Source organism: Eptatretus burgeri, chromosome 10 (genome assembly GCF_056783735.1).
Source record: "Eptatretus burgeri isolate ZD-2024b chromosome 10, Ebu_testis_v1, whole genome shotgun sequence".
Classification (NCBI taxonomy): domain Eukaryota; kingdom Metazoa; phylum Chordata; class Myxini; order Myxiniformes; family Myxinidae; genus Eptatretus; species Eptatretus burgeri.
Genome location: NC_140970.1, coordinates 39,107,393 through 39,134,351, shown reverse-complemented (window position 1 = coordinate 39,134,351; position 26,959 = coordinate 39,107,393). Strand labels below are relative to the sequence as shown.

The 26,959-nt window shown below is 43.3% G+C and overlaps 1 protein-coding gene across 1 annotated transcript in view; it reads right to left on the bottom strand.

Moving 5' to 3' along the window:
• Positions 1-4,602: 4,602 nt before the first annotated feature.
• The window catches only part of LOC147018365 (protein Wnt-5b-like), a 49,756-nt gene continuing 27,399 nt past the window's right edge, over positions 4,603-26,959 (bottom strand). The window contains exons 4-7 of the mRNA XM_085897945.1: positions 19,620-19,906; positions 19,099-19,215; positions 6,188-6,458; positions 4,603-5,326 (exon numbers count right to left, since the gene is read on the bottom strand). Of these exons, the coding sequence (XP_085754071.1) occupies positions 5,229-5,326; positions 6,188-6,458; positions 19,099-19,215; positions 19,620-19,906 (773 nt within the window). The 3' untranslated portion in view covers positions 4,603-5,228. The remainder of the gene's footprint in view (positions 5,327-6,187; positions 6,459-19,098; positions 19,216-19,619; positions 19,907-26,959) is intronic.

Below are 26,959 nucleotides of genomic sequence, written 5' to 3'. Positions count from 1 at the left end.
ACGGAGTCGGGGCACAGCCACGCGGCCACATCTGTGGCTCGTCCGCCAACACATCACGAGGACGCGGGTAGGACCCCCCCCCGGTCTCGCGGGCCTGGCCGCTCCTTCAGGTCACGCGCGCATATTGCCCTACAGACCCGTCTGCCCCCTTGTCTATGAGGGTGGCTTCTTTCCTTTGCTTTTGAGTAAATGTGTGTTGGCGCCATCTGTAAAGTAGAACTGTATAAGTGTTGCGTGTGTACGCGTATTCGGTAGTAACTCTGTGTCATTGTTTCTTTTGTTTTAACTGCTATATGTGCATTTTGACTGTTTGGCTGTGTATGTGTGCTTTCCATGTGTCGCGTAATAAATGTGCATTGTGTGAACTGTTTTTCCCATTTCGCTTCGTCTTTTCTTTTTATTGACCCTCCATCCTGCTTCACGTAAAGGGTTCGTAGTGGGCTTAATACGCCCGATAATTAATCGGAACCGTCGAGGCCGACGATAACACCACTCGGTTATCACTGTAGCACGGAACGGACCGCTTAAGCGGTTCGTGTCCGGAGTCGGCCTGTGGCGTGGTGCGATCACCCGGTCAACCATTCGCGCAGGTACTTAGGTAGATCGAATTTGGCGAGCGACCCTATTCTGTCGGTGGGCAATTGGCACGATTGTGGTGAGGTTAAACCCCCACCCGTGACTAACTCCCGGCGTTGGTCCGAGAGGGTCACGACTGAATTGTCCATCCGGTGGGCGACGTGCCGCGATTCGAGTCACGTGGCCGTCCGCACGCCGGCGGGCACGAAATCGCAAAAATATATATATATATATATATATATATATATATATATATATATATATATATATATATATATATATATATATGTATATATATATATGTTTATATGTAGTTTGTGGAGAATTGATTGACTGCCTTTCCCAAGTAGAAACATTAAGTGTTGCATTTTCTAAAAATGTCAAATAAAAAATTATAATTGCATCCCAAACGAACTCCAACCAGACATTTTGAGGTTAGGAAATAAGGAAAAATAAATCGTCTGTTCCACTTTCTGCCATCAAACTTTGAGGCAAAAGGAAGAAAGACCTAATTACATGGAAGTCTGGCTCTGTAACAACAAAAAATTTTTTTTATGAAACTTAATCAAAGTTCTGTTGTCCCGACAGGACGCGACCACGGCGATGTGGTTACTGTTCATGTTGAAGCTGCCGAGCCATCAAAGATGGCCAAACTATAACTTTCTCACAAGCCAGTGTCGAGTGGTTGCCGCTGGCCTGTGATCCAATGGGGCCTATTACCATGCCGGTTAGAAAACAGTATGACAATAAATATAACACTCCAAGGATCCTCCAAAACCCGATCTTTTGCACGATAAAATGGTGGCAACAAGAGGCAAGCTGGTCATTAAAACATGTATAAATAATTTATTGTACAAGATACAGTATAAACACAAATCCTGAGACAACACAAGACAACAACCTACCTTCCCCTGAGGCACCACACACACACACACACACACACACACACACACACACACACACACACACACACACACACACACACACACACACACACACACACACACACACACACACACACACAGGGCAGTCCAGAGGGGGAGAGCAGATAGCTTGTGCAGAACAGCTGTGGGGTAGGGAGGTGGATCTGGAACAAAACATGGAGAAGGAAAACACACATGGCCCTGTCTTGTCTGAACCACTGCAAAAGTGAGAGCTAGACAGCTGGAGCCAGAATGCCAGAGGATCAGATAGTCAGAGCCAGAGAAAGTTAGTATGTGTGTGTGTGTGCATGAGAGAGAGAGCAAGAGAGAGGGAGATAGACAGAGAGAGCCAACAGCTCGAGCGACAAAGGAGTATGCTTGAGTCGGAGAGCACCAATGAGTCATATGGTTAGAGAGAGTTAGCAGGACCAACAGTCAGCTCTTCCTTTTGGTGCCAGTAATTTATATCCAACCAAACCCTCCCTCAACCACCCCCACCAAAGTCTCTACCTCCTAAGGTTCAACAATGATGGGCCACAAGGGTCTCTACTCCCATGGGTTCCACAAATGAAAATGCAGTTGCGATGTAGAATTGTCATACCCATCTGGCTGCGTTGCTTCTGGATTGCCCACCTTCCAAATGCGCATCAGCTTCAGACTATCCCATCAGTTAATCCTCTAATTATTGTTTGCTCGGATAATATCTGTCAGGATGGTACAGATGCAGCACAATTACCTTTGAATTGTCTAGTGGAGGTTTGATTCCTGATGTGACTATAAACTGTCAGATTGATACTTCACAGGCAAGGACTTGCAGCTCAAAGTTTGTCATCCTTTATATGCATGTTAACTTTGGGGACTCATCTGCTCACATTATAGGTGGTGGATTTTAAAAACTCAATGGTTTTTTTGGGGAAAAGTGGGTGCGTTATCACCAGCACTCTGGCCAACTTCCTCCTCCGACTACCACTTGGGGTGGGGGTGGGGGGGAGAGAGAGAGGCAGGAGAGAGAGAGGGGGAGGGGAGGCAGACAGAGCGAGGGGGAGGGAGACAGATAATGGGGGGGACAAAGATAGAGGGGAGGGGAGGCAGACAGAGCAAGGGGGGAGGGAGACAGAGATAGTGGGGGGGGGAGACAGAGATAGCTTGCAAGGGGGAAAGAAGGGGATGGGGGAGATGGAGAGAGTGAGAACGAGAAGAGAAGCATTATGTTAGCAGCATTACACATTATCTTATTTTGTACATGCATCCACTTCCTCATTTTTCCATATCATTTTCTTGACACTAAAATCACCATAAAAAGGTAGCTCAGAAAAAATAAATGGCAATTTAGTCGAACACAAATATTTACATCTGTTTATTTAACTCATATTTATACATTTACCGAGCTGAAGAATCGCTTTTAACTGAAACATCACATTTTCTTGGTTTACTAGAAAAAGTACATACAGTATTTGGCTAAGGTAAAGTCTCTTGCTCCGAAGAAGGGCGAACACCTTTAACACCAGCTTTAATCTGCGTCTGACAGCAGCTATTATAGCACTTTTGACTTTCAGTTGATAAAACCTATCGTTAAGATTGTCAGCCAATGCAGACCATCACTAATCTTGACTATAAGGTAGATTAGTATTCCTCTCTCTATTTCAACCCAAAAGCCTGTGATGCACTTGTAAAATACAGCTTTTAAATCCACAGTTGAGTGAAAATTGGAAAGACAGTTTGATGCCCTTTTGGAAGGAAAGCGAGCCGCTTATTGCAAAGCTATGCCGACGCAGCACCAATATTCGTGTTTTTCTTATGTTTCTGAACAATTCTAACCACAACACCTTCCTTAAGCAAATGAAGCTCACACCATGCAGGTAACTTTGTAAGCACAGATTTCATCACCTTTTCTTGTGCACAAGACAGGAGTCACATTATGGGTTGGTCAGGCATATATTGACATTCGATAATTTGTATGCCACAACATGTATTGGTTAAGCAACGTATATGATACTAATGGGAAATACTGATGTTCAATTCATGATGCACTGCAAGACTAGTCATATTGTATAACATGCCATCCACCATTTGACGTGCGATTTCCCAGTAATGGGCCACTTTGTTCAAACATTTCATTTGTTAACAGCGAAACACAAACAATAATGCAGAAAGTGCCAAGCGAGGAAACATATAAGGGTTACTTTTTTCAAAAGTTGTTTTGAAATCCCACACTGTTAGTCATATACAGGAACGTAATTTTTCTTTGAAAAATAAGAGAACTTTGCACTTTATACAGAATGCTTCATTATAGCTATTTTATCAAAATTTAAAAATGAATAAATAGTCACTTGAAAAAAAAAAGAGACAATGCATAGTGCGTTCTTTGGCCATCATTTAGCATAACCAACGTCAAACCTTCGACAAGAATCAGTAATGCCTTCATTTATAGCTTTCCCATTTAATGGCCCTCTCTCACCCAATGCTTTTTGTTCTTTCAGGAGATGCATATTTTAATGCACACATGCACATGAAGGTAACAAGGGACTCCCCTTTCAAGATTTTGTGTAAAATCGATGCTGTTTCTCAGAAATTCCATCCCTGTGCCAAATCTCTCGCCGAGAATATTAGATGCAGGTGCAGTTAAACCCAACGACACCAAAAATATATTCTTACTGACTGAACTCCAGCTTTAAACACATGCACTTATCCTGCAACCAAGGTTTCTCTTGGTACTGGTCACAACATGGTAGATCACATTACTGCAGCATGGGTCACTTTTGGAGTGTCTAAACCAATCTGAAAGGAACACCGTGTGATGCTAACATCACAGCTCTCATATGTATATGCATGATAGGCCATATTATATTATATATATGTATATATTATATTTATATATCATTGGATTCCGATGCTATAATGTCTCCCTTCCTACGAGTGCCTCAACTGGAATTAGATTTTCCATAAAAAAAAATTTCTGTATGTATCAAGAATGGGGATCAGTCTTGTTTTAGAGTATACAGTTCTAAGTTTTTTGCACAGTAGAGAATCCCTTTTAGAGGAAGTCTTTCAGACAAACTTCTGTGTGTATATATATATATATATATATATATATATATATATATATATATATATATATATATATATATATATATAGAAGTTTGTTTCAGAGACTGTTCATCTTGATGGGATTTTCTGCATCATATAGGAGGAAATGTTGCCAATAGAAACTTATTGCAAGGACTGTTGTCAAATTGAGAGCTTCATACATACATAGGGCATTGAAAAAGTTAAAGGAACAATATACTCTGCACTCCCAATCGTCCAAGAAACACCAACTTTTCCATTTTTCCATCAATAAGTATACGTAATTCTAGTTTTTTCTATAACTTTTCTTGAGTAAACGTAATTATAATTATGCATACTAAAGAAAAGTTTCTTCGAATTATGTACACTTAGAAATAGGAAAGTTTATAAAAGTTGCTGTTTGTTAGACTATGACTGTGAGTATCTCTTTTGTGGAACTTTTTGAACTTCCCTCGTGCATAGAATGTCTAATACACCATGGTCCAAGGATTGTGGTCCAGTGGAAGAGAAATTGAATAAAACATGATTTTATGACCTGATTTCAGTACAATTCCAAGATAAACTTAATTCACTCTGCCCTCTCTCGCTTGTGATCTGCTTGAAGCAGTCTGTAAATTCTTTGACGTGAAAAAGGGCTTCTTGTGCAAATGAATTCCACACTCGCTATTTGCACACATAGCGGTCCTCCAGACTTGAACACGTTCTGCACTTCACGTAACAACACCAATGAAACTTGCAGCTGCACCGCTCCACAACAGTCACTGTAGAAGAATAAACATAAAAGCACTGACTGTCTTTCAGACTCATCACAGTACACATTAGGCTTTTGCATTAATCTTCTCAGACATTTAATACCTGGGTCTCATTGCTTGAAGAATGGTTAAATATTTCCGGACAGATGTACCATACTTTGTGTTACAGAGTATTGGTTCTGCCGAAGCAGTTTCTGGCAAGGGTTATATTGGGTGGTTTGCCATTGCCTTCCCAGCAGCAGAGCAGGAATTTCGAATTTGTTCAGAGTGCCAGCGATTGCTCGCCTACTCTTCGCAAAGGACACCGTGGGATCTTTAACATCCACCAATTAATGCCGGCAGATGGTATGCACAGTTTAACATCCATCCGAGGGACAGTACACACCCTGCCTGTGAAACACCGAGATGACAGTTTATTGCTCGGTCAGGATTTGAACTCAGGCTAGACAGCTTAGAGGTGAGTGCGTGTACCTATCAGCCATCTTGTCACCGTCAAGGATCGACAAACAAATAATTGATATCTAAACTGCAACATACTTCACTTAGACTTGTTTTATCATACTATCCTTGACAATTACAAACATTGATATAAACTACAATATGCTCTGACAATAAAATGAGATTTGTGATGAGCTAAATGTTAAAATGTATTGCTCCATCTCCATCAAACTTAATTGTATTTTATGACCGTGATATTTTAGTCAACACTTTTCTCAAATATGAGCAGTTGGTCAAAGGCAATGTGATTTTAACAATTTATACATTACCACTGGATAAACAACTGGTGCATTTCTAGATATTTTGAGCTAAATCTAACCATACAGTTCACTTTTACTGACTTATTCCTCCACAAACCTCACTATGACACACCTATGGAATGATCGTAGCCACGGCCACAGCACATGAGTTCACAGCCACCTGTTCCCTCTGATGTGCGATTGCAGATGCGGCCACTTGTCCCAAGCACACCCTGAGACTCGTTCTGGCTACAGTAATCAGGACTCTGGCTCAGGTACACCAGGTCATCGGGCGTTGGTGGCGTGAAGTGTCGATTCACAGGCTGCAGTTGAGCTTTTGCTCGCCCCCCACCGCTTTTCCTATGTCGCCCCATTTTCATGATTGCAGCACCATCATATTTTTCCTGTCGAGTGCAAGTACATTCATGATAATTTTTTCTTAAAAATCAGCATTATATACATTATAATCGCAAATATATGATAACTTTCACCATCCTCAAAAGGTAAATATATTTTTTTAAAACATCCTAAATAAATATAAATAAATAAATATAATTGAGAAAAGAGAGGTCCAAAAGAAAGATAGACAGAGATAAATTTTAACAAAAATAATAACATGGACTGAGAGTAATTTATTATTTTGAAAATTATTTTGCAAACATGCAATTTATTGCGACTTCAGAAAACTTATCTAAAACAGATGATAAACAACTGAGGATCACTCAAATCAATAACATGACTTACGAAATGCAATTTGTTTCACGTCACAATCACGAAAATCGGAGGAAAGAAACGGATACATTTAAAGATTATACAAACTCATGTAAAGTGATTTTGCTCATTTTGGAAGAAAGGGGTTGCAGCTTGAGTTAATGTGAAGTATGTGGAGCTCACACAACCATTGTGAATAGGTTAAGAATGCAGTAATTGATCATAGTCCACTAATAGGTAAATTTGTTTGTTAGTTTTTATTTATTCAATTATAGTTACCCAAGGCTCACATATGACCTTAGAAATACATCACATAAATTAGAAGGCCATTCGCAAACAGACAAATCAACACAGTGTATGGGATTATATTCTATACATATGCTTTCTCTAGTTACATTAATTACTTGCAGTGTATATGCCCTCGCCTCTCAGCTGTCTAGCCTCGGTTCGAATCTCGATCCAACAATAAAATGTCATCCTAGTATATTGCATACAAAGCGAGACATCAATGTGTGTGCCATCCCTCGGATGGACGTTAAACTGGGCATCCTGTCCACCGACAGGCATTAGTTGATGGACGTTAAAGTCCCGTTAAAAAGATAAAGAGTAGGCGAACTATTATATCACCTGCACCATTGTCAAATTCCAAATTCCTTCCCGAACTACTGTTTGGAAGGCAATGGCACACCACCTACTATAACTCTTGCACGGAAAATGCTTGGCAGCACCAATACTCCGGTTATGGATAACAGGACCCCGGGGAGTTGCAGCCAACACGTAAGAAACCTTGAGTTAGATATTTTATTTGTGAGAGTGCTTAGTCAGGTCCCATCCCATCGTAACAGGGAAAGATGCGTTGTTGTGGGTTTAGCAGACTCTTTCCCTCTGTGTGATTTCCATATTTTCATCCACCAATCCACCCATACTTCTCCCCATCCCAATTCTTCACCCTTTCTCTCCCAAACCTATATTCCCCATTCTTCTGTAAAAAGCCTTTGCCCTTTGCCTCTCAAACCTCATACTGGTTAAAGAACCTTACTTCATTTAAGTCCATTTCCATCCCTTCCGTCCTCAAACACACAAATCCCCCCCCCCTTTCTATCCACCCCACGCAGCACGAATTACGTATGCAATGCAACAAGCCACGTAGCACACTCATTACAATCATGTCAGACAACCCCAGTGTTGGAAATAACCGTCGCTGCAGCGCCATTCGAGAAACTCTCTGCTGCAATGCCACTGCAGTCGACCTCCTTGGAAAGCTGGTGAGTGTGAGCCAATGAGGATGCCCCATGCAGGGTCTTATAGTGTGTGGCAACCCTTGCTCCCTGGAGCCACACCTGTGTGGGGTCAGAGAGTGCTCGCATGAACTTTGCTCCCTCGAGGCCACACCTGGCCCGGGAGGAATCAAAGGCGAGCAACCAGAGCTGTTCGTTGCTGCTGGTGTGTGCGCTGGGAACCCATTTGTGAAGTAAGCCGAGAGACTGTCTGCTGAAACAAGCTGTGCTGGCCCGAGATAAGCTGCGCTGACCAAGATGACCATGGGGCAAGGCCCGAGAACGGATGACGCCAAAAGGTCCCTGGTGCACAGCAGTAGCTGCACACTGACTTCCATGATCTTTTATTTTTTCTTTCTCTAAGAACCCCTAATCCAACTACTTGAGATGCACAAAGAGCTATCAATGTTTCAAAAGAGCCATAAAATATTGACCTCTGTCCAGCTTGGCGATGCACTGACTCACATCTCACACCTTTCCCTCTAAGCTTATGCCACATATGCTGCACCTCTCCTTATATGTAGCAATCACACACCACCACCTCCCTTTCCTTCCCTTCTCTTCCCTCCACTTTGGGATCAATACAAGCCCCCCTGTTTGTGTAAGGTGAGTGAGAGGCCGCACCTTAGCCTCCTACTGTCTCTATCTTATTGTTCTTCCTCTCTACGTTTTCCAGATGATTATGGTGTGCCTGTCTTATGTCCTAAAGTAAGTAAGATTGTTTAAGGAGCTTTTTCATGCGAAGGAATAATTGTTTTCTTTGTGACACTGCATAGTTTCTGTAAATTCTTGATTGTTGCGTGTAAATACGTGCCTCGTATTTACATGTTTTGAAGCTGTTCTAATATCAGGGACTATGACTGTCTTTGTGGTCTTTATTGTAAGGTCCTGCCATGGTTTTATTTTTCTATGGCATTTCTTGATGGATTGTCAGGGACAATGGATGGCAAGCAGCAATTGATTGAGTGATTCTGTGGATTTTCGTGCGCCATTCTGAACAACTACCACAATGGGACTTAGAATGATCTGGTCGTGCTTTCGCACAGCTCATCTTGTGAAACAAAGGGTGGCTGCTGTTGTGCTCGAGTGTCTTGTCCCTGTGTGTGGACTTGAGGTACACTGTGGAGCCAATTTGGACGTCAGGTTTTCTGGAGAGTAAGATATCTAAAAATACCAATGCACCCTTTTTTTCAACCTTGCAAGTGAATTGGGGCTTTGGAGGCATCAGACTCAGGTGGGTGTGGAAGTTTTCCAATTGGTTGGCCTTAATGTGTCATCTACGTACCATTGCCATAGCTGGGGCATGTGCTCTTCAATTAGGGCAGCATTTGCAAAGGCAAGGGTTATAGTGGATGGATGAGTTCTGCTATGAGGTCAGAGATTGGTGATCCCAATGGTGTCCCCTGTTGTTGATGATGCAATGTCCCATCAAAGATGATGTTGAGTTCATGCACAGGCTCATGAAAGATTGCACAAGATATTGTCAGGTCAGACCACATTAGATCCGTGACTTGCTTAAGGTACCATGTAAACCTGTACAAACTTGTTTCATGGTCGGGTTGTCCACGACTAAACCGTCGACCCCACTAGGTTTCCTGGTGAGGAGGTTGTATGATATGGACACCCATCAGGATTAAAAACAAAACCTGTCAAAGGGCGGAGGAGCTCCCTGTCAGCCAACGGCCATCCATATCTGGTGCCCAACTGTGTCTGCAGATGTCCTCCTGCAGTTGGGTTACTTTTTCCAGGAGGTTGGTGGTAGGATTTGCATCGATTGGCAAATCTAGTCTTGGGGGATTTCAGTATACACTCTTGGGGGATACACTTCTAGTCTTGGGGGATTTCAATGCATCGATTGGCACTGATAGGGGAGGTTATGAGACACGTGTTGGTCCCCATGGGTCTGGAACTATGAACCAGAATCGCGGTAAGTTCCTTGAGTTTGCAAGATGTCGTGGACTTCGGGTGGCTGGTTCATGGTTTCAGCACCCACAGGCTCATTGCTGGACATGGTATTCCAATGCTATGATGTGGTAAAGAAGAATAACCATGTGCTTGTTGATGATCGCTGGAGGATTATTCAGATCTGCAGGGTCTACTGTAGTGTTCAGTTCCTCAATACTGACCACAGGCTTGTTGTAGCAACTCTGAAGTTGCAACGTAACTCAGGGAGAATGATACCATCTCAAACTAGCCTGGAAGTTGGCAAGCTCAAGGATGAGAGGGTATCTGAGGAGTTTGCGAACAGGCTGAGTGGGGATTTTGGGGGTCTGGATGCTTCGGGGAATCCTGAGGAGTTGTGGAGTGCCTTCAAGACCACCATCCTTGATGTTGCTGGTGGGTGTCTTGGAACTCACCGAAGGGCGAAGAAGAATTTTGTCTCTCAACGGACACTGGATATCGTTGACCAGAGTCGCAGGGCCAGGCTTAATGGCAGAGCTGAGCTGTTCAGGGAGTTGAGGCATAAAACTGTACATGCCCTGAGGGAGTGAGGGTGGAGAAAGAGGCCGATATGCGATAAAGAGGCCGAAGAGTGTTGTGAGGGGGTAAAGCACACCTGTGGTCAAGTGTTTCTCATCCTGCTTACAGGAGAATTCATGCATTGCATTGCTCCAAGCCTGTCCCTTGGTGTACTACAGTAAGAGCGGAGGGTGGTGGACTCTTGATATAGGAGTCCAAAGTGAAGGCCTACTGGGCTGGTTACTTTGAGCAGCTGTACCAGGCTGACCCACCAGCTGTTGAGTTGGATGTTAGGGGTGTTACTATTCCTATTGCTGACCCTCAAATCAACTGTGATCCACCTTCATTTGTGGAAACACAGAGGTTGCGGTGAAATGGGGGTAAAGCTCCAGGGTTCTGTGGCATCTATGCTGAATTTCTCAAGACTGGTGGAAATGCTGCACTCGTGTTGTTGCACACAATTCTGTGCTCTATTTGGAACACAGGCAGAATTCCAAATGACTGGAAGAGGGGCCTTGTTGTCGCTTTCTGGAAAGGGAAGGGTGATCGCCAGGACTGCAACAATTACCGAGGGGTGACGCTGCTCTCAGAGCCGGGCAAGGTCTTTGCTCGGATAATTCTTGTTGGGGTATGCCACCATTTGCTTCAGCACCAGCACCCAGAGCAGTTAGGCTTTACACCAAAGAGGTTGATGATTGATCGTATCCTTGCTTTTTGGGTCCTCACCGAACGCAGATGATCATTATGGCAGGGGCTGCTTGCAGCATATGTTGATCTCTGCAAAGTTTGAATCAGTGAATCGAGATGCCCTTTGGCGGATTCTTGGTCATCGTGGGGTGACAGCAAAACTGATCAATCTGATGTCTGAACTGTACTCTGGTACTGAGATTGCTGAGAGATTTAGTGATACCATCTCCGACTTATTTCCAGTTCTTAATTAAGTTTGTCAAGGGTGTGTACTGGCCCCCACACTTTTCAGCGCTTGTGTGGACTGGATTCTTGGGAGGATGTTGGAGAGATCAAGCTGCGGTGCATCGTTTTGGAATGTCAAGATCTCTGACCTTGATTTCGCAGATGATGCAGTCACCTTTGCATAGACTCTGGATATCATTTTGGGAGACCTCAATGCGCTGAATGAGGAGTTAGACCCCCGCAGCTGAGATTATGGGCTTCCTGGGTCAAAACTAAGACCCAGGCTTTCAATGACATCTTGGATGCTGTTATCCTGTCTGTATATGTTTATGGTGAGGATTTTGGGGTCACAAAGAGATTCACTTCCTTTGGCAGTGATATTCATGTCTCCTCTGACTGTGAGCCAGAAGTCAATGGACGTCTGGGCCAGGCCATGGGAGTCATGGATTCAGTGGATCATGGGGTGTGGCACTCTCAGTGCCTATGCAGGAGGATGAAAGTCCGAGTCTTTAGGTCCTTGATGCTTCCAGTCTTGCTCTATGGATGTGAGACTTGGGACTCTGACCAGGGATCTGAGATGGAGGATTAACTCCTTTGGTACCAGGTCTCTTCGGAGAATCTTTGGCTATTGCCGGTCAGACTTTGTGTCCAACGAGCGGTTGCTGCGAGAGACTCAGATGAGATTTGTTACCGGTATCTTCCATGAGCATCAGCTGTGGCTGTATGGACATGTGGCTCGTTTTCCTGATGCCGATCTTGCTAACAAGATTATCTCAGTGAGGGAGCATCGTGAGTGGAGGAGGCCAACGGGCTGACCACATGCCTCGTGATCGCAGCAGGATAATCGGTATCTCAAGGAGATGGGTCAGGCATCTGACTTGGGGATTGCCAGACGGAGGCCCCTAGAGTTCTCGCGGTAAGTGGATGCAGCGACGCACTGCTCCAGAGCATGCCCCCATACCTGATCTGACCTCACTAGAAACATGATTTTTGCTGAGCCTAGTTTGGTGTTCTCTGTTAGCTTTGTGTCTTTGTCAATGTACCAGCATAAGGTTTCAGTTTCCAGTTGTGTGGGTATCGATGTGAATAATGAGGTGATATCAAAGGAGACCAAAAATTACCTGTAGAAAATGCTGTTTTCTCCTTTCCTGATGGATCCATTTCCACTTGCCAATACCCACTTTTTTAGATCCAATGTGGAAAACCAATGAGAGCCTGAAATGGCATTGAGGGTATCATCAATCCGGGGCATGGCATAGGAGTCTTTGAGTGACCCGTTGTTTAGTCGGTGATTAATTATCCATGCCAAACCGTGTGGATCCCTCCTTTTTTTCAACCAACAAAACCTGTGACAGCCAAAGCCTTACCGAGGGCTCGATGACTCCGACATCTCTCATAATTTTCACCTGCTCGTCAGCCTCCTCCCTCTTGGCTAAAGGAAGGCTTCGGGCTGGCTGGCAAATAGGCCGGGCTGTTCACACGTGTCAATTTGGTGTTTCACGGGGCCCGTACATTCGGTATCCACAGAGGATAAGGAGAAGATGTCCAAATTGCTCAAATTTAAATTGTGCAAGGCTCCCCACTGTTATTTATTCAGTTATTTATTGCTCTCCAGGAACATCTCTCACTTTTTCTGGCCATAATTCCTTGACTTGAGACTCCAGTCCGGACCGGCTTGGCTTGATATTGTAATTCCCCACCCTTGCGACTTCTGTAATCAGGGGTGCAGCTCGCTACTTTACACCCCACCTGATAGTGCATGCCTCTGTAGCAGTGTCCAATTATTGGACGGCCACCATTGGCGCGTTCATGTTCAAATGGGGCAACCCATGAGGATTTCTGGCACATGTTCTCCCGTTAGCAGCTCTACCAGACTGAAAGGATCTATCTCCATGCTGGGTCAGCTTACCATTGTGACAAGACCACGGTCTTGGCGCTCAGAGGGATGGTCACCGAGTTTGGCACTTCTAGCCCTGCATGTCCAATGGCTGCTCCTCGGTCTCCGTACACAACACACCCTTGCTGGAATTGATCTGGGAACCCCTGTCAGTCAACAAATCTAGACCTAGCAAACACAGGTCCCATACCTCTGCCACCCAGATAAGGTGAACATTATTGTTTTGCCCAATTTCAGGGTCAGAGGGTCATGCCCTATAATTTGCGTAGTCACTCCGATAGTCAACTGCAGTCTGTAGTCTTTTAAATGGCTCACTCCTTTCCAGCCATCTCTGCTCTGATTAAAGACTGTGGGGCTTACCATCATATCGCTTGCCCCAGTGTGTACCATGGCGTCGACCTCCATGCCCTGAATTTGGCACCGAATTGTCAGACTGCCATTTCCAACTGTCCCCATTGGACTATATGTCGTAAGGATGCGTTGTTTTTTTTTTACAACCATCGGTCTTTACTGAGCACAGCCCTATGTGCCTGGCACTCTTCAGTTGCCCTAGTTCGGGTGAGGGGCATCAGAGTTCGAGTTTGCATCAACCCAATGTTAGGTAGAGTTGCTGGTTCTATTTACAGTCAGTTATAAATGCACCCCGAGGTTTTGTATGGATGACAGATTTCAACTACCTGTCTTAAAGCCACAGACACAATACAGGAGAAGGACCAGAGAGATTTTGATAGGACACGGGATACCAATTGCAGTTCATGCGGGCACCACAGGTCAACACAGAGCATGAAACAACCAGAAGTAGGCAGGGACCATGGTTCTGCAAGTTAGCGGGAGAACTGGCTTGAGCTGCAGTAGTAGCTTTTGGGTGGAGGAGGAATCGATGGGGCAGGTGGGAGGAATATGCTCCACTTCCACAGGAGGTCTCCCATGGCATGCCCACTCCAATTGAACCCCAGACCAACGAGCTTATTTACAATATTCACTCGCTCCTTTCTAACGTCAGACGATGGCCCTTCCTGTGACGTCAACAATGCCGGCCCGCCCTGCGCCCATTGGTGCTTCAGGCACCACTCAAGCCCCACTCCAAATCTTTTCAGTCCATCCCAAATATTTCTTATAATTCTGGTGTTGGCTTAGTGGTTAGGGTGGTGGTTTGGGATCCCAGGGTTCTGAGTTCAAGCCCTGTTTTCCGCTGAATTAACACCAGGGGGTTGACTCAGCCTGTCACCCTTCCGAATCTGTGCCCTGGTCGGTCCGCAGGGCCACTATCTCCCAAATGGACATAAAAAAACAGATTTACAGAGAAAAAGACATTGGAAAGGGAATTAAGGGAGAAACGGTTTCAGAAACAAACATCTAGGGGTGAGCTGACAGGCTTTCTCCATGATTAGACGCACATACCTATTACAGTTAATTTTCGCTCACTCTTGCACGAAAGGAAATAACTATTCTAAGCAATACATTATTGGCCCCTCGAAGTCGTTTCCACAACACTACCCCCACCTCTCTCCTGAGTCTGCATCCAGAGGGGGAGTCAGAATTGGGGTCCATATTCATTTATCACAGAAACAACTCCCCATCCTAGTCTACACCAGTATACAATATTCAAAAAGCCCATTCCTAGTTCAATTTGTCAATCCACTATTCTTACACATGGTCTTACTGTGCAATTCCCTCCAGGAATTCATTTGAATAATATAGAAGTATGGTTCGGAGGGGTGAGTATGCCAGGAAGGATACCTGCTTCTTCTCTATTCTCTCATGAAAGACTTTATGAAGTCCTTGTGGTCCATTGTTCCTCTCTCCCCAGTAGCACCACCCTGCGGAGAAACCAGTGAACTGACCCCAAGGCTGGTTCATTGGGGCCCTTGGCCTCGACACAACTCGTCTCCTAGTGGCCTCAAGGACCTAACAGCACACAACAAAGATCTAAACAATGGCCCATGTGGAGTCTTCTTTGGCATTAAAGACCAGTGTGACCACTCCTCATTTTCATAAATGCCAAGGGGAGCCAATGATAAAGCCAAGAATTCACAAGGTTTCGGAAAAGCGTTGATAATAGAAAACCTATACGCCAAGAAAACCTATAGAATACCAAGACGCCAAGGTGAACAACGAATAGCCAAGATCTTGTGAAAAAAGCCGAGGAGTGGTCACACTGTTAAAGACACATTCATCAAAATATAGGGTGGCAACAGGGGGCACAGGCTGGCTGGCAGGTACAAGGGCTTGCGCAGGCAGGCTGATGGGTGTCATGGTCTTGCAGGGACAAGGCAAGCTGATGGGAGCTGTCGTTGGGAGCAGGAGCATGCTTGCGGCAGCAGGAAGGATGGCTGGCTTCAGCCCATTTCTATTGTAACTCTACCTGCCTGACTAATCCCTTTATTCTATACCTAGCTCCTGTTGTTGTGTGTTGTTCGTCTTTCGGATGCTCCCGTTAGGGGTCGCCACAGCGGATCATCCGTTATGATCCGCATTCTGATTTGGCATAGGTTTTACGCCGGATGCCCTTCCTGACGCAACCCTGATCGCCTCTTACGACACAGGGATAAGGATTGGGTTTCGCCATGATTCCGCGCTGCCCTACACCCTCTCATAGCGCGGCCCAGCGCAGAGCTCCCGTCCTCAAGTGATCCTCCAACCCAAGCCTCCGAGTAGCCGGATTACAGGCGCACGTCACTACGCCCGGTCCTGTCTTTCATAATATATTGTACAATCCGATTTTCAAACTTGTTGAAAACATTCTCAAGTTGCTGCTCAGTAATTTCTCGAATTACATTTTTGATCGTAGCTCCAAGTTCATCCAAAGAATGTGGTTTTGATGAGTGAACAACAGCTTTACATGCCCATAGAGGTAAGGTGAACGAGATGGACAAAGCAATTGGTCCACATCTACCGATCCACTTGTCTGGGAAGATATCATTCAAGAACCATCACTCATTCAAAACAATGGCAGGGAAACTAGTCTTTCTGGTACAAGGTGGTGATATGTGAAAGATTTAATCGTCGTAGATCGGGAACCAAATGCGGTAATTATGGTGGTTGTCTTTACCACTGATGTATAAGTTGCCTTATCAGAAAATGTCAACTCGTCAAGGAATCCAAGGGAATTGTGGATTTAACTTCAGCAATAACAACAACATTAATATTAACAAAACTTGATGAATTATTATGCTTTCATACTGTGTGCCATTCATGGTTTGTTTATATCATGTGTACATCAAAAGTTATAAATTTCAAAGTTGCACAATGATGTTATAGACACCCTGTTTATCACAATAATCCATAAATCAGGGCTCTAACCTGCAGTTTATTAAATTGCTCAACGTTTTGGGTTAACAAAACAGAAAACAGTGCCTCTGCTCTCCTTTATCAAGAGTGGAATCACATCCCCCAAACGGAATGAGAGGAGGTGGTGGGCTAAGTTAGACAACCAATCACAACGCTCCGTGGTAGAACCTCGAATAAACAGTCATGATTTGAAAATTGATGAGTTTATGGCCAAGCTGTGCTGTCAGTGACAGCCGGGTACTATTAAAGAGATGACATTGTTTATTTAACTCTAATTGCTTGTCATCTTGTAGTAACATGATCAGTAACAGCAAATGACATCAATAAACTACAACGGCACTAAGTACAGCGCATACCTCTGCCAGACTGAAAAGTTTTCAATTTGTGTCCCACTGATAGGCTGGATCTGGATTCAGACCTGAACCAAAATCGAATGGACCTGTTTTTAAAGCCTACCTAACTTATCCACCAAGTTTCATCCGAATCCGTCCATAAATTTTTGAGATATTGTGCTATATATCGGTTTAGCCCGATCTCCCAATGTTGAAGAAAATATATAAATGACCGTTTTTACAGCCATTTTTCCCTGCTGTGCAGGGGTTTGGCTTTTTCTTGAGGCAATGTTTTATGGCCGGATGCCCTTCCTGACGCCAACCCTGGTCGCCTCTTACGACACACAGGGATATGGTATACCTATTCAAACCGGGGCATACACCGGGACCAGTACACTGGTACTCATTTCGCCGACCTCAGATGGATGACAGGCTGAGTCAACCCCCTGGTGTTAATTCAGCAGCCAACGGGGCTTGAACTCAGGACCCAGGGATCCCAAGCCGCCACCCTAACCACTAAGCCAACACCAGGCTTTCCCAATGTTGAAGAATCACTTGAAAAAAAAAAACAAGCTCAAATGAGCTAAGATCCTCGTTCTCTTAATGACGACGTCATAAAAACGATTATGACATCATCGTGATGTATCAGGTTTGCGATAAATTATAATCTGTGCTAATGCCCGGCTTGATTCCCGCAAACAAAATTCAAACAGCTTGCCGAGTTTCAGAGATAATGGTATAGGTGATTTCCATTAGCGGCGATATTATGACATCAACTTTTTTTTCTAGGCAGAATTTCCAAAATCGGAGATGGTTACTGCCTGCGCGTGGGCTTTCTGCATATACATGGCAAGTTTCACGAAGATCCGATGAAAACTGCGTTGTGAAACAAAAAATGTCAAAAAATATGAATGATGTCATCAAAATTGATATGACATCATAGTGATGTATCATATGTGCGGTAATTCATCTCTGATAATGCCCTGTTCGATTCCCGCAAACAGAATTCAAAAAGCTTGCCGAGTTTCAGAGATAATTTTTTAGGCGATTTCCATTAGCGGAGATATTTTGACGTCATAACTTTTTTTCTAGGAGGAATTTTTAAAATCGGAGATCGTTACTGGCTGCGCAGGGTATTTTTACATATATACGCCAAGTTTCGGGAAGTTTCGGTGAAAACTGTAGGCTGTGAAACAAAAAAGTCCACAAGAAGAAGATGAAGAACAACAACGTGAGAAAGACTTAGAGATCCTCCACGAGGATCTAAAAATCTCTTATCCGGATTCAGATCTTCACCAAAATTGAATCAATGATTCCTTGTCACACACCCAACCTATCCACCAAGATTCATCCGAATCCTTCGACAACGTTTGGAGATATCCTGTTCAGACGTACAAACAGGTGAACAGACAGAGGTGAAAAGAACCTCCATCCAACCTCGGTGCCAGAGGTAATGACATAACACTGGAATCTATCAATTAACAAACATAGAATATGGAATAAACATGTGAAATTTGATTCAAAATAACAAGAAAATGCATTGTGGAATCGAGGAAATGGAGTGGAATGTGAGAGTGAGGATAAAAGTAATAAATAAAAAAAGTTGGCCTTCAAGGGAGTGGGAGCAAGAAATAAAAAGAAGAAGAAAAAGAAGCAGCAGCAGCAGCTTTGTTATTAACTGATCTATTTTCAAATCATAACACTTTATTCACGAGATTCTACCATACAGCTTTGTACTCAGAGTTGATAAAACTTATCGTTTGGATGGTCCGCCCATGCAGATGAGCCTTGACAAGGTATGTTAAGCCTGGTATTGGCTTAGTGGTTAGGGTGGCTGGCTTGGGATCTTACGGTTCTGAGTTCAAGCCCCATTGGCTGCTGAATTAACATCAGGTGGGGTTGACTCAGCCTGTCATCCTTCCGACGTCGGTGAAATGAGTACCAGTGTACTGGTGTAGGGGCAATGCATCAACGGCGTAGCCGCGTCCTGACAAAATGATAGCTACCCGGCAGCCAAGCTGCCATGTGCAAGATGAAGAAGACAAGGCATATATTTTCTTCAATAACTGGTGATATGTGAGTTAGTAAATGAAAGGAGACAGACAAACAGTTGCTACAGACAAAGCTTGTGAAGAAAAACACGAAGGCGGCTCCATTTAAAGACCTTCAAAATGTCTCCAATGTTGTGGAAATCTGCAAGCTGCAGCCAGCAGGTCTTCAATGAGCACGAACCAGAGACACCATGACACTTGCACGCCACATCAGCGGAATTGAGAACAGCCTGAAGACAGATTCAGAGTCGTCATTACCTTTTCTTTACACTGCTGCAATGAAGGACCAGTTCCCATGACACAGGCACAAGTTAAGCAATGATTCTATTCAATGGAACATCTCATCGAACCGTCGGGAATCTAAAAATCTACAATGGCGGACCAACATTGAGAGGACATTTTTGGGGGAAAAAAAAGAGAGAATATACTGAGAGGACAAAAACATCCATTTGGCTCAACATTCCATGACCAATTCCACATGCCTGCACAGCTTCATGCCTCAAGAAGCTTCACCTGGCCTCTCCTACAACGAAAACTGTCGGTTCAAATCAGACCAGACAGCAGTCTCTGCACTCAATGATACTACAAAGGCAACAACTTTAATGAAAGCTAGAAAGTGTGCGTTTCCACTCACCCTGCGACCAGCTTGGTTGTTGTGCAGATTCATTAGGCGGCGGGCATTGGCACGGCCAGAGCGCTGCCCCTCATGCTCACGAGCATCGATAAACTCCCGCACGAATCGATACCCATAATCTGCATTATCTCCGCAGCCCCCCCAAAGCCAGTCCCGGGGGAGCTGGCGAGGCCGTGCGGCCCGGCTGCAGCCACATGAACCGAGCGTGCCCTCGCGGCATGCACGTGCCACAGCATGTGTGGTTCCGGCCGCACTCACTGCGTAGGCAAAGGCCGCTTCTCGCGATGCTGCAGAGACAGAGGTGATGAGAGCTTGTTTTGATGTTCAGTATCATAACACAAACACTTTCATTATTTGATCATGCCAAGCAGACATCAATGAAAGTGTCACACACACACACACACACACACACACACACACACACACACACACACACACACACACACACACACACACACACACACACACACACACACACACGAGTTGTAAAAGCACAAAAATCAATTGCATTCTCAAGAAACTGACTAAAGCTTCTCAGGACATTGATAGATTCTTTAAAAAAAAAAAATATGCACCGTGGAACCTGAATGCTTGTACGGTATCATTAGACTGTTTGTCAAAAGAAGTGAATTTGTAAATATGACAAATGACTGAGTTGTGCTGATATCAGACGTACTGGTAAACTTACTGAGAAAAAAAATCAACATCTAATGAAAATGAACTCCCTCATTGTTTTATCATTCAATTTTCAAAAAAAAAAACCCATCACTGAATGAGGGAGGTGTTGGTACACTCAAATAGCTTCATTTACTTAATTTACATACTATGCGTAGCTAGTATCATAGGTGTAATGTAGCAAGGTGTAAGGTAAGCTAGGCTACCTTACACCTTGAAATTGCTACGAATCGATAAATGCCAAAGAGGTTACTTTGCTCAGATGAACATCGAGTACAGTGAAATGCATCCCAATATTGAAGTTTGAAAAATTCACCCTCGGCGATGCTTGTGAGTGCTCCAGATACTTTACACTAGATATTTTTTGGAAAAGCGTCCAACGCTGGTTGTCTGTTTTATATATAATAATAACACGAGTTTTCTGAAAAGGAATTTCAATGCACAAGGCCATTGAGCCCATGCGATGGCTACCAACCTATGGCTGTTTGTCCATACTCTTTACGTTTTGTATTAATGCTGAGGGTCAAGCAAGGAAGTAGCACGTACCATTTTTCAAGTATCTGTTGTGATTCAGCCAGGGTTTGAACCACCGTTTGGACCACTGACCTCCGAGACTCAGACTGAACTCAGACTGGACGCTCTAACCATTACACTGGACGCATTTATAATACCTATCAGGTTGATGGAATCAATCGGTTCCTTGTGCACATACAGCGGTTGAGTCATTGCTTTGTCATTGCTGACCTCAAATAGGTGTTCGCCCTGTGCAGTGCGGTTGCAAAACGTTCACTGGTGGCATCTGTTGTAGGTATGAGCAAAAGTAATACCAAAACTTTGACCCACTTCTGAAACATGATTTATCTGAGCAACTCATTTTCCTCACTTAAAAGGACTATCTGTATACATTATGCAATTTGTCCGCAACTTGTTTTTTGCACAACAAAAGGTTGCAAGTGTATCCTGGGAGATGCAATGTTTATGAAAGTTGCCGACAAGTTGCAAAAAATATAGGACTCCTCTCACTTTGGAAACTCTCATGCAACTTTTCTCACCTCGTCAAAGCCTCAGCCAAATCAGCTCACTGCATGACATCACGTGGGATGATGAAGTAATGTAGCATAGCTAAAAAGGTAGAATGTATGCATGAAGATGCGTAAAAAAAAAAAAAGTTGTTGCATTTTTTTTTTTTATCTAAAAAATAAGTTGTGAGCAAATTCCATTGGGCTTGTAGCATGTAATTGTGTACACTGTGGTCCTAAATGAGGAGAAAGCTTAGAAATTTAACCCAGTTTTAATAAGATAAACAATCTTAATGTTATAAAATGCTCAAGTGTCTGTGCTTTCAGAAAATGTATACGTTGCTATGGGTCCTATGGATATAGTTGCTTACAAAGCATGTTTTTTATCCAAACACAGGCTATCAAAAATGTTAGGAAGTACGTAACAAATTGCATTTACCAAGCTGCTACAAAATTACTGGTAGCTCGCGATAAGCTTGATTTTATAACCATAGGATAAGTTTACCAAGATGGCCCTATGATCTAAAAATCAAGAACCAAAGGCCAGTTTGTGTTCAGTATACAGAACATCAAAGGTCGTTAGGAAGTACGTAACGTTTTTAAGAAATCCGCACTTTTAATCCTAAGATATTAGTTTGGTCAGAGCTTTGACCCTGTCAGAGCAATAGAAAGAGGAAGAATTAAGCTCTGCCCAAATAGATCCTGAATCCCCATGATGTTGGCTAACAAATGATATGCAAAACTTAATCATACAATGACTTTCATTTTTTGGTCCCCCGTGTCCTAAATGTGTACATAATACCTTGCTACAAGATATTGTGTATCGAGGCCTCAACAGCAGCACACCTTTCCAGGAAAGCTTCTCACTCTGAGAGTGTTCACACATGATTCCAGAGCCGGTGATAATGCATTTTGAGTGTTTTAAGATGCTGTGGAGCTGCTGTGACAGTTTCGCATAGCACAGGCAATCTCATCCTTCAGGTAAGCTGGGTTAAGGCAAGGTTTAGAGAAAGGCAAAGAGTCCCCCCCCCCCTATTGACATGTGGAGGCCCAAACACATGCTAATTGGAGTCAGATCCTTTGTTTTCCAGTGTGGTACCAACCGTGATCTCCACCCATCTGGAGGCTGATAAACGCGTGCTGCTATACTCGTTGTTGGACAGATTACACTGGGCTGCATTTGAAATATTTTTTTTTCAGAGGTCTAGGTTTTCTAATCGGTTCTAATATGATTTTTGCATGCTGAATTCAGAAATGTATCTCATTTTGCTCAATCAGGTCAAGTTTTTATGCTATCTCAATTTTAAGGAAAAAAAAAATCAATTTTAGTTTTTTAATTAGCATTTTTTAAATTCAAAATCAGACTTTCATTGACAGAAAGACTTGACCTGATTGAGCGAAATGAGATACATTTCTGAATCCAGCATGCAAAAAAGCATGTGGGGACCGTTGAGCAAACCTAGACCTCTGAAATGATGCAGACCAGTGTTATCTGTCATTGTGAAAAAGAAATCAACAACGCCAATGACGCATGATTTACTGTCAGACCCCATTCTAACCTCCGCCAACCAAGGTGGATGGAGGTTATGTTTTCACCCCTGTCTGTTTGTCTGTCTGTGAGCAGGATATCGAAATATATTATGGACGGAGTCTGATGAAATTCGGTGGACAGGTTGCATGTGTGACAAGGACAAATGGATTCGATTATTGGTCAAGATCCAGATCCAGATACGAGATTTTTTTTTTAATTTCTCAAATGATTTTTCACCAATGAGAGAGAGAGGGCCAAAAACGATATATAACACGATATCTCAAAACTTGTGCACGGATTCGGACAAAACTTGGTGGACATGTTGGGTGTGTGACATGGAGAAATTTATTCGATTTTGGTGAAGACCTGATTCCAGATTCAGATATGAGAATTTTTTTAATTTGTAAAGTGATTCTTTAGCATTGAGGGTTGAGGCCAAAAACGATATGTCACATGATATTTAAAAAATGTATTGGACACGATATGTCCTGCTGGATCAGGTATTGCATGGTGGAGGTATGAGCTCAACCGAGTGTCCTTCAAGTGTATAGTCGATCGTGAAGCTTCAATTTGTTTGTTTCGCTCGATGTTGGGGGCGGGGGGGGGGAAGGGGGCTTGTTGATAATCTAATTTATTGAACAGAGTTGAAAGCATCTGTGAAGTCCTTGACCTCACACATCTTATCGCCAACTATCAACTGCAGTGTGACCAGAGCAATGTGCAAACGAGATTTTGGGCTTCTCTCTCATATCGGACTCCATATTACCGTTGTTTTAGCGAATTATCATTTTGAAGATGAGCCGAGACCTCCCCAACTGTAATACTTCGTTTGATCAGAATCCCCCCTCCATTCTGATCCCTGTATTAAAATCACCCCGCTGTCCCTCTATACTACGTTGTAGCCACATTTTCAGAGACAGGACTGCCTGCTTAACTTCCCCTTGCTTCTGAGCTCTCAAATGAGGTATCTGAGGGCTTGGGATAAAATGTCATTAAATACACAATGAGAAATGATAATTTCTCATCAGAGTGAAACAAGTACAGTGATGGTATTCACAATAACTTGCATCATTGCTCATTACAACCTCACCATTCGGTCCACTGTGTTCATGTTACAATACATTATTGTTCCCAGAACATCTGCCGTTATACGCAGACAACCATTTTATGGTTCAATTATTTGTGAGCATACTAAAATATGGCCTCGGCAGGATGGTGGGGCGAATTGTGTGACAACACTGAGCATTTCCAAAGTCGAACAGTTCCCCAAAACGAGGCATCTCGTGTGCTTTCTCGGATCAAATGTAATCAATTGTAAGCACCGGTGACATTGTACCTTGCCTCAGGTGATGCACGGTGAAGGAGTCAATCATGTTCATTGCTCTGATGTGTGAATCTGTAAACCTCGCGTGTTTTACTGCTGTGCAAATATTATTGAAGGAAAAACAATATATCAAGTTGTGTCAAGAAGCCACCTGCTCTGCAATGTTAAGGTCCCTCCATTGGAACCCCACAGCCATGTCTCCTCGCAAACTCCATTCCCTTTTTATCTCCCACCCCTCTGTCCTATCATCCACTCTTCTCTTCCTTTTCTCAGTTTCAATAAAAATCATTTTGCGCCCTCATGCGTACGTCATAAAGAGATTGCACCTTTGTGACACGACACAGCATTGATACTGTATCATAAAAGTCACTTCATTCATCGTCATATTTCAAAGTAAAGCGGCATACAAGGTACCTCGACGATAAGTTGGAAAACAATTTCAATAGCAATTGCTATTAATTCTGGTGTTAACAATTGCCCATTTGACGTCATCATCATCATCATCATCATCATCATCATCATCATCATCACCCTATGCAGAGTGTTGGTGCTGCCAAAGCAGTTACTTGGTTAAAACCCTGGTCGGGTCATCACTGACTATAAGCCTGGTGTTAGCTTAACGTTTAAGGTGGCTGGCTTAAGATCTGAGGGTCTTGAGTATGAGACCCTGTCGTGCTGTTAAATAGCACCAGGTGGTTGACTCAGCCTGCTATCCTTCCGAGGTCGGCAAAATGAGTACCAGCTTACTAGTAACAGCTACACCATTTTTGGATTTTCTACCATCGTTGTAAGAAGGATATTTGGCGAGCAATGATTACCCCCACCCCCCTATATAATGGGAATAGCACTGCATCAGTGGCACAGCTGCCCTCCCAGCAACTAGTAGCCATAGACTCCATAGGGAAAAATAATAAAAATGATAATAAATCACTCTGACTCAGGAAGTCAGGGCAGGAATTAGAAATTATTTTAGGGAGTCGGCGATAGCTCATCGACTCTTCATCAACGATAGCGTGGGATCTTTAACGTCCACCAACTAATGGCAGCAGATGGGATGCCCAATTTAACGTCCAGTCCATCCGAAGGACAGCACTCACATTGATGCATCGTCCTACCTGCGGGACACCAGGATGACAGTTTATAGCTGTGCCGAGATTCAAACCCAGGCTAGACAGCTTATAGACGAATGTGCATACCTCGAGGCAATCCTGCCAGTACTCCTTTAACTTCACAAGATACAATGCACCCTGGGTGCCAGAAAAAAAGAGGAAAGAAAGAAAAACAGGTCTTTTCAGGATATTCCAGGAGCCCGATTATACAAGAAAAAGCTATATATGTTTGGCCTGGGATTTACAAAGGATCAAATATTCGAGCTCGATTTGGTTAGCCTAATGTTAAATAACCACATTCCACGATTAATCTTGATTCCTGCGTATGTAATGCTAACCCGCAGCCCGAAGCGAAGTTTGCAGTGTGGATAAACGCCCTTTTCATGGTGTGCTCGCATACATTATAAAGCCCTATAAAGACATTATTCATGGGTTTAATATGAGCATTTTGATAGTCTGCCAAAACAACCACCTATTCAGTGACCTGAAAATTATATAAACAGCCAAAACAACTGGCTACACCATTTTGGATTTTCCACCCTGGATGTAAGAAGGATATTTGGCGAGGAATGATTACCCACGACATAATGGGAATAGTTTGAAACTGGACCTTTGTTCGATCCCTCGCACCCCCCTCCCCCTCGCTTTTTAATTATAATTAGGGTTAGGGTTAGTTGTAGTATAATTGTAGTATAATTATGTAGTATAATTGTAGTATAATTATATTGTAGTATAATTGTAGTATAATTATACTACAATGCAGCGTTAGCAAAATTTCTATTGAGAAATACTGTTTAGAATTCGATGAAAATTAATGCGATGCTCGTGTTGATTTCTCATTTTCATTTTATAGGAAATTTTTCTCAAAAGAAATTAAAATAATAAATTTAAATAATAATTGTAGGACCGACGGAGTTACAGAAATTCCTTAAAATACACACTCCAAGAATTAGGCTGACTGCACTAGCCAGGTGCGAAATTGATCAGATTGCTTACTTGACCCTTAAATTACTGCAGAAAATACCCATAAGGTGATTGGCTTGCGGCAGGCCAAAAAAACAGCCAACGCGCACACACGCACGCACGCACGCACACAAAAATAGAGCTTCTTGAATAAAGTAAAGCTGATTGTTCTGTTAAAAGGCTAAAGTTGTTGTTTAAGGGCTATATAGAAAAATACCAATTTCGGTAATGTCTGTTCGTGACGTCATATTTCAGAAAAGGATTCACCTGTCTGTGCTATTTTGCTCCGAAGTTGGTATGCACATTTTTGGTAAGTTGATAAGCCACACCTTGACCTTATCTATCTACAGCATGTTCCAGTCCACTCCAGTACCGAGATGTCCATGAAACCACGTTGGGAGGTGGTTGGCTTCCGCGCAACTCTTGCCAAGTGCGGGTTGGTGAGAGCAAGTAATCGTGGGAATCGAACCCACAGCAGCAAGCAGGGAAAGAAAAGCATGTTCAACCATCCGACCAAATTGCCAGTTTGTAATGAATACACTTGGCAGGGAACTCATTACATTTTAAAACCAAGGTGGAATATCAGCATTATTTATAAACCAACAATTACTGCACGACCAACTTTAACCGCGCAAAACATTCACCCCACAAACTGAATACATTTAAATACACCTGTGGCCTTATATTCATTCATTCATTCCAGACAGTGAAAAAAAAAT